At 43.4% G+C, this 7,229-nt stretch overlaps 1 protein-coding gene across 1 annotated transcript; it reads right to left on the bottom strand.

The window, feature by feature from the left end:
- Positions 1-197: 197 nt before the first annotated feature.
- Positions 198-6,349, bottom strand: LOC130607141 (acyl-CoA (8-3)-desaturase-like; the record flags this gene model as incomplete). Its single annotated transcript, XM_057424015.1, has 11 exons — positions 6,050-6,349; positions 5,671-5,781; positions 5,033-5,230; positions 3,875-3,976; positions 3,560-3,688; positions 3,153-3,210; positions 2,656-2,732; positions 2,069-2,166; positions 1,613-1,709; positions 524-603; positions 198-323 (listed from the first exon to the last, which is right to left on the bottom strand). Coding segments are annotated over exons 1-11 (1,295 nt in total), but the record flags the coding sequence as incomplete, so codon positions are not given.
- Between the last annotated feature and the right edge of the window lie 880 nt (positions 6,350-7,229).

Consider the following 7,229-nt stretch of genomic DNA (forward strand, 5'->3'; position numbering starts at 1 on the left):
ATAGCAAAGTCTGTCTAAAGGGAATGAGTAGAGAGGATTTAATAAGAGAAAACAACTTTGAAAATCTATGTGCCTTTAGAAAAACCAAAATAAACTCTAGGTTTGATCTCTCCATGGACATAGATTTGAAATGCTGGCTTATGTCTCTTCCTTGCAAGCAAATACAATGCAAAACTATCTTCCTAAGTGATACTTACTGCCAAATATCTGAAAATGCTGTCAGTAAAGTCTTGCTTTTATACTCAATGCCATGCTTCTCACAAAGGGCTTTCACCAGAGGAGCTACTTTGCAGTAGTTGTGTCGAGGCATTGTGGGGAAAAGGCTGCAGAATCGAAGGAGAGGGAGTTACTGTAAGCCTTGGCTTGAATCGTTCTCTGTTCCCTCTGTCCAAAGTAATTCCCTGCCCTCTCCCAGAAGGAGAGCAAAGGGTCTCCTGAGATGCTTTAGTGTGAGACTACATGGCCTTGATGTCTTTTAAGTTCCCCATATTATTCCCACTCTTCTTCCCATAATCATACTCACTGGTGCTCAATTTGGAAGTTGAGGTGCCCAGTGAACCAGTCATTGAACACAGATTGTTTCACGTTGCACGTTGCATGGAGCTGGGAGGAAAAGACACCAAAGAAATACATGATTTAGATTTAATTTATCTTCAAGTCTGGTAACTGAACCCCAGCAATCATTATCCATCCCTATCCAATATAAAGAGCAAGTCAGAGTCAGTGATTATAGCCATGATTGCCCTGAAGAATTAATCAAAGTCTAGATTTAAATGGGTTGTTAGCATATAAATCAATTTAAATAGCTCTTTGATCAGAAAGAGCAACTTGACTCTCATGCACACAACCCCAACTGTCATTCTTTAAAGAGGTTCTCACATCTTTCACTTGGATGGAAAGAATGGAAAGAAAAGATGCCCGGTTGAGAAACAAAAGCCATTCTTCCGGCCTCCTCCAACTAGTACCATTGGAGTCAGACACAAAAGGATGAGGGCAAAGGTTTGTGTCCACAGGCTTCATCTCACCTGATTTAGATACCTTTAATCTGAAATCTGCATCTGAGCTCATCACCTTACAGTCAATGGAGAACACCAGTTGCCATTCATCTGATCTGCTTTCAGAGTAAGGTGAATCCTGCTCTAGAAATGGCTCTTTCTCTCCAATGAATAGCATTATACTGCTGGAGGCAGCAAAGACTGGAATCAAGTTATATTAACATACTCACTTTATCAGACCTAAAAATTTATCTTATCTGCACTACAGCTGTAACGTGTAGGGTAAACAATAAAGGAATTCAGTCCCATTTCGGCTTCTCTTCAGTTGGCCTAAAAAGGAGATTGCCTGCTGGATCATCTCTTTTCATAATAAAAAGGGAAAAGCATTGTGAAAAACACATGAAAACTCTTCAGTGAAAAAGTAACGTTTTTTTTACTCCCAATGTCCTTTGTTACAACTAAAGTTTTTAAGTGGTTTTACTACTACGGAAATGCCTATTTAACAAAGAGCAAGAGCAAACCTCATTAGCACAGCGTTACAGCCATGAGAATAATAACATTGCCTTTGTCCTGCAATTCAGAACTGCAGACCCTTTCTAGAAAACAGAGATTCTCACCTGAGCAGATACCCAGTCTTTGTTTGTATCATAATCAATATGCATTGGAATGTGATTCATCTGTGACACCCAAATAAACCAGGTACTCTCCAGGCACCTGCACAGATAAACACAGAAACACCACACCTCTAATCCCATCCAAATTTACCATTAAAACACCTTCCTGAATCTCATCTTTAGTGAAAGAGCACTTTTACGCAATTCAGGATTTCCTATATCAAGCGTTTGCCTCCTACGTTTTGGAGTTTCTTTTGACAACCACTCAATTTGTAGCTGCAGATGTCCCTGAGCAGCCACCAGCCCTCCCCTGAATTTCACTCTTTCATCTGGGCCGCCAATTAGAAAATAAATATAAGTAAATTGTGATGAATACAATTATTTTGCATTTATTTCCACTGAAACTCAATGTTGTTTCCAAGTATTAGTCATGGGGACTCTGGGTATGCTGTGTGTTACCTGGACAGCCAGAAGTACATCACAAAATTGTTAAATCCCATTAAAGGAATATACATGAGACAGACTCGGATGTAGAAAGTGACAGTCAATAAAACGTCCTGTAAAACAAACAAAACAAGATGAAAATAAGGTTTTGTTGATGAACCCCCTCCACTTCCCTTTACTTGAACTCCAGCATTAAAAATGTTCTTAGTTATTGATCTCTCATTTACCAAGGGGAGGCTCCACACCATCATTCTGCCTCCAGCTGACTGTATCCCTGAAACATCCAACAGCACTCACGTTACCTTCAGTAACTAAAGACCCGCAGACAAACAGCCCTGTTTGGGACTAGGCCTGATAGTCTTCTGTTCACTTTTATTCAGCTACTAAAAGGCTAAATAGCTTCTAGAAAAATCTTCCCAGTCCCATTGACTGCATTCCTGCTGCAGCAAGCCTAGAATCAGCTTTTTCTCTCCTAACCTCCCCAATCACTTGAGGTGAATGTTAATATAGCCACACAGTGGAGGTTTGAAGTTTTTGAATGTTCTCTTTGATTGCAATGGAGAATACAGAGAACATTGCAAGGAATAGGTTTATCAATTCACCAACCACTTTTTTCTCTTGATTGCAAAATGGAATATAGACAGATGGAAGATGGGGACAAATGCAAGTGGGGCCAATACTGAAGGAAAGAATGAAACCAGAGAGAGATTTATCAATTCACTGCATCATAAATCTTCCAGAATATGCTTCTGTAAGAAGAAAGATTCTCTTTCCAGTGGAAACAAAAGTGCTCTCTTCCATTTACACCAACTTTCACATCGCAGAATATTCTCTTCCTCTTTTCACATCACCACTTCATTTCTTTCCCAACACTTTCATCCGTACACTTGATTCACCCCTATATGGTACCTAACACCACATAATCCTAAGAGAGATATAAGGGGCAATAACTTGTCATGTGAACCTTCTTTGGTGTGAACAAAACATCTGGGAGCTGTGACTTCAATGGCAGTATCTTTAAAACCTTTAGTTTGGGAAGGAGATGGATATTTAGGTGAAGTTCTACAGCACTGCAAAGAAGTAAGGATGAAATACTCACAGATGAAGTACATATGCTGATAATTGTAAGGCATGAACTTCTTCTTCTTTTTTCCAAGCTGAAAGATGAAAAGACATTGCAATGGGCCACTTGGAGACCTGAGATCCTTCAGGAGGTATTTTAGATTCCTGCTTAATGAACACAGTGAGAACTACCTCTTAATTTCTCTAATTCAACCCCTCTTGAAAAGCAGGTACTCAAGTTCCAAAGCAAGAGAGAGAAGCAGGTTTCCTTTCAGCTTCTGTATCTAGATATCAATCTTATGTCAATGTCAGAACAAAGCCATTTTTTAAGAGGGCTCCAAAATTCATGGCAGGATACAAAAATGCTCAAGAATCAATATTACACCTCACTCTGCAGCTTCCTGTCATTAAAATCTTTGCTTCTCCAAACATGCCCATGCTCACCTCCACAGAGAGGGTCTTTCCCAAGCTGAAGAGTTTCGGGTGCAAGCTGAGGTCAGGGTCTTTGCGGAAGCAGTTGGGTTTGGCATGGTGCTGGTGGTGTAGGTGATTCCACCAGCTGGCTGGAAACCCCTGCACAAAAACATGAAGACGAGGGATTCAGACTTGAACAGCATCACCAATTGCTATTTATCCACCTCTTATTCACAGCTGCGTTACACTTTTCTCCCAAGCAATATTATCGGACTGTAAGGACACTCCCATTCATTGCTTAATCCACATTAACCACACAGAATATTCCCAATATGAGGAAACTACCTTCAGAACATTTACCACCACAATCTGCAGAAGTCGGTTCCATTTAGGCTTCCTGAAGACAGAGCAGTGCCCCAGATCATGTTGGAACCAGCCCATCTGGATCTGGAAGACAAAAGGGTCACTGAGGAAGAAGAGTCACAGTGGCATTGCATTCATTTGCCTTGGGAGGCTCTGTAACTTCAGAGTAGGAGTGTGTCTTTCTCCTGGTTTGGGGAAGAAAGCCCACCGCCTCTCTTAGATGCTCAGTGCTGAGAACTTCCTTCCAGGCTACTGTCCTAAAGCTGCTCAGCATCATAGAACACCATGGAATCATGGAATACCAGGTTGGAAAAGACCTCAAGGATCATCTGGTGCAACTCTTCAGATACCAGATACTGATTTTATTGGAGCAGCTGAGGGGAAAGTAGCAAAATAGCATTGCAATCAAGTCGACCGTTACAGCGTGGAGGTCTTCTGCTCCCATTGCAAATTGATGATTTCCAAGTAACTAGCTAGATAATGTAAGCATTTCCAAATCCACAACTTGATTACATTCAATTTTTCCTATGGAAATACAAGAATGCTCTCTGAGGAGTATCTGCCTTAGCAGATATTGGATAAATAAAACAGATAGTTTAAAAAAGATGAGTTACTTCACACTTTGTCCATGAATGGCTCAACAAACCTAAGGATTCAGCGCCACTAAGAAAATCTTGCTTTCTTCCCCCCTTCACCCTCCCATCTAAGGGTCACAAAGTCCTTATTCCCTCCTTCCCTCCACCAACCCTGACATGTATCATACCCTTCTATTTTTCAGGACTACTGAGTGTAACTGGCTCCTAAAGGACCCAACAAGCACCAGAGCTATCAGCATATCACAACAGTGGAGTTGAGCATGAAATATTCCCTCTTTTGCTTGGGTGAGTGAGGAGATCAGCTCATCCCATCTTATGAAATGCCAGCTTCACAGCACCCCACCAACCCTGGAGAGCAGCTTGTCAGCAAAATGGGATTTGCTGGAGGCAACCAAAACTGTGCTGTACAACATGCTTGTCTTCAGCCAGACTACAGGATCTAAGATGAAGAAGTAAAGCAACAGCTGGGATATCAGCATCTCATTATCTTCTACCCAGGAGAGCCAAACAGGTCTGCAGTGTTGAATGGCTGTCAGCAGTTTACCTGAGCAGTGGTGAACAACACAATGCCAACCACGAAAGGCACAAAGGATATTCCAAAGTGCCAGACCACGAGCCAGGATGCAACATCCAGTACCAGGAAGTGAAGGAAAATCAGGAAGAAAAAGGTGTAATTTGGCCTCAGAAGTCCCATCTTCTCAACAGAGCAGCGCAGCTCACGAAAATCCTCTACAAGTGCTTTCTGTGGGAAAAGTGAGTATTAACGCTCTGACTACATTGAAAATGAAACACGGCAGACCCAAGAATCCCAAAGTAGACATGGAAGTCACAGGAGATATTGTCTCAGAGGGTCCTTTGTATAAAAGTGAGCATCAGATCAACACATCTTGGTCTTGCTTTGACACTGGAAAACAAGTTACTGACGAGCTTTGGTACTGACACATTGCAGTGGGAAGAACTGAGCAGAATCTGAGGCTCTGCGGCTCCCCCCTCACACCCAGGTGTGGATTTAGTGATTCTGGGACAGTGCATGTTCCCATGCCTATGGCACAGTGTCAGGTATGCTGCTAGGTCCTTTGTTTTCCTTCTCCTCCCATACCAAACCCCAAGCCATTCCCACTGCTGGATTCTAGGACGCTCACTTTTCTTTAGGGACATTCACTTTCTATTAGAGACACTCACATCTTTATTAGGCTCACAGCTGGGTTGATCTGGTGCCAGCTCCCCAATCAGCAGTGACTTCAAGTATCTTTCCACCAGGGACTTGTCCTTATGAAATGCTGTAAAGGCATCCTTAGAAAGGCACAAATGAAAGGGTTAAGAAAGGATGTGAGACTAAACACCAGATGCTGAACTCCAGAGGAAGCTAATTCTCACCACATATATACAATTATGAGCTCTAGAGTAGTCAACAGCATTTGGGAAAAAATCATGGATCCTGGCTTTAGGCAAATCCATGCCCCAAGCACAGCATCAACTGCCAGATTCTCCACTGGTGTCCCACCATGTCCTCCTACCCTGACCATGACACAACTTCCTCCTCTGCCCTCCTAGACCTTACCGTAGCATCTTGCCCAGCATAGTGGCTTAAAACTCGGCTGCCTCCAGGATGTCGTTTGGAAAACTTGCTGACATCATACACTTTCCTGTCAATCACCAGCCATTGCTCCTGTCCTTGCCCACGGCCATTGTGCATTCTGATCTCTTCCCAAGTGAGAAGCTGCAGAAAGACTGAAACGGGTCGGGTCTCCTTTCTGGTGGAGCCAGTCTGTGGAGCCATCTGTACTGGTAGATGTGCAGTTGGTGCTGAGGTGCACTGGTCTAAGTTTTGCAGCACTGTGTCCAGGCTGAGAATGAACCATCTCAGCCTGCCCATTATAAAGTCCCTCTCCAAGCCACTCCCTATGCTTGCGGTCTTGTTGGCTCCTCTTGCCCAAACGCACCTTTCCATAGCTGCCCTCCTCTTCCACGTTCACACTAGACACTTTGATACACATCTATGCGTGCTTTCAAATTGTAGTTTGTACTACCAAGAAGGCATGTGGGTTCTTTCAGGCAGAAAATTGTCTTCAGAGCATATGTTACTAGATCCAGTTTAGGAGTCAGTCAGATCATAGAATCCCAGACTGGTCTGGGTGAAAAAGGACCTTAAAGCTCATCCAGCTCCAACCCCTGCCACAGGCAGGGTCCCCTTCCACTAGAGAAGCTTGCTCCAAGCCCCTGTGTCCAACCTGGCCTTGAACACTGCCAGGGATGGGGCAGCCACAGATTCTCCTTGCACCCTGTGCCAGCGCCTCAGACCCCTCACAGGGAAGAACTTCTGCCTAAGAGCTCATCTCAGACTCCCCTCTTTTAGCTTGAAGGCATTACCCCTTGCCCTGTCAAATGTGAGATGTCCCTGCCTATACATGCACAGTCAAATCAGGACTTTTTTCAGTTTGAAAGCAGAAGCTGTCTCTGTATTACCCAGGTCTCCAAACAAATGTCAAAGCCACCTTGAAATGCCCGGGTAGTTATTGAAAGCCACAGTCCTGCTCATCCAGAGAAACTGTTGAGGAATCAGTTCAATTGAATTTACAGCATAGGCAATGTTCTGCAACAACTACCCACACACCTGCCAAAATCCATGTCACTTGCATCTGGGAGCAAGTACATGTGCACGGAGCTATTCCACATCACCGCTTTTGTGACCAAGAGTCTCCTTGCACAGCCCCTTGACATTGTTTCCCCAGATTTCCAGT

This window comes from Pezoporus wallicus, unplaced genomic scaffold (assembly GCF_028554395.1).
Source record: "Pezoporus wallicus isolate ANWC-B61680 ecotype Strahan unplaced genomic scaffold, APGP_CSIRO_Pwel_v1 contig_13202, whole genome shotgun sequence".
Taxonomy (NCBI): Eukaryota; Metazoa; Chordata; class Aves; order Psittaciformes; family Psittacidae; genus Pezoporus; species Pezoporus wallicus.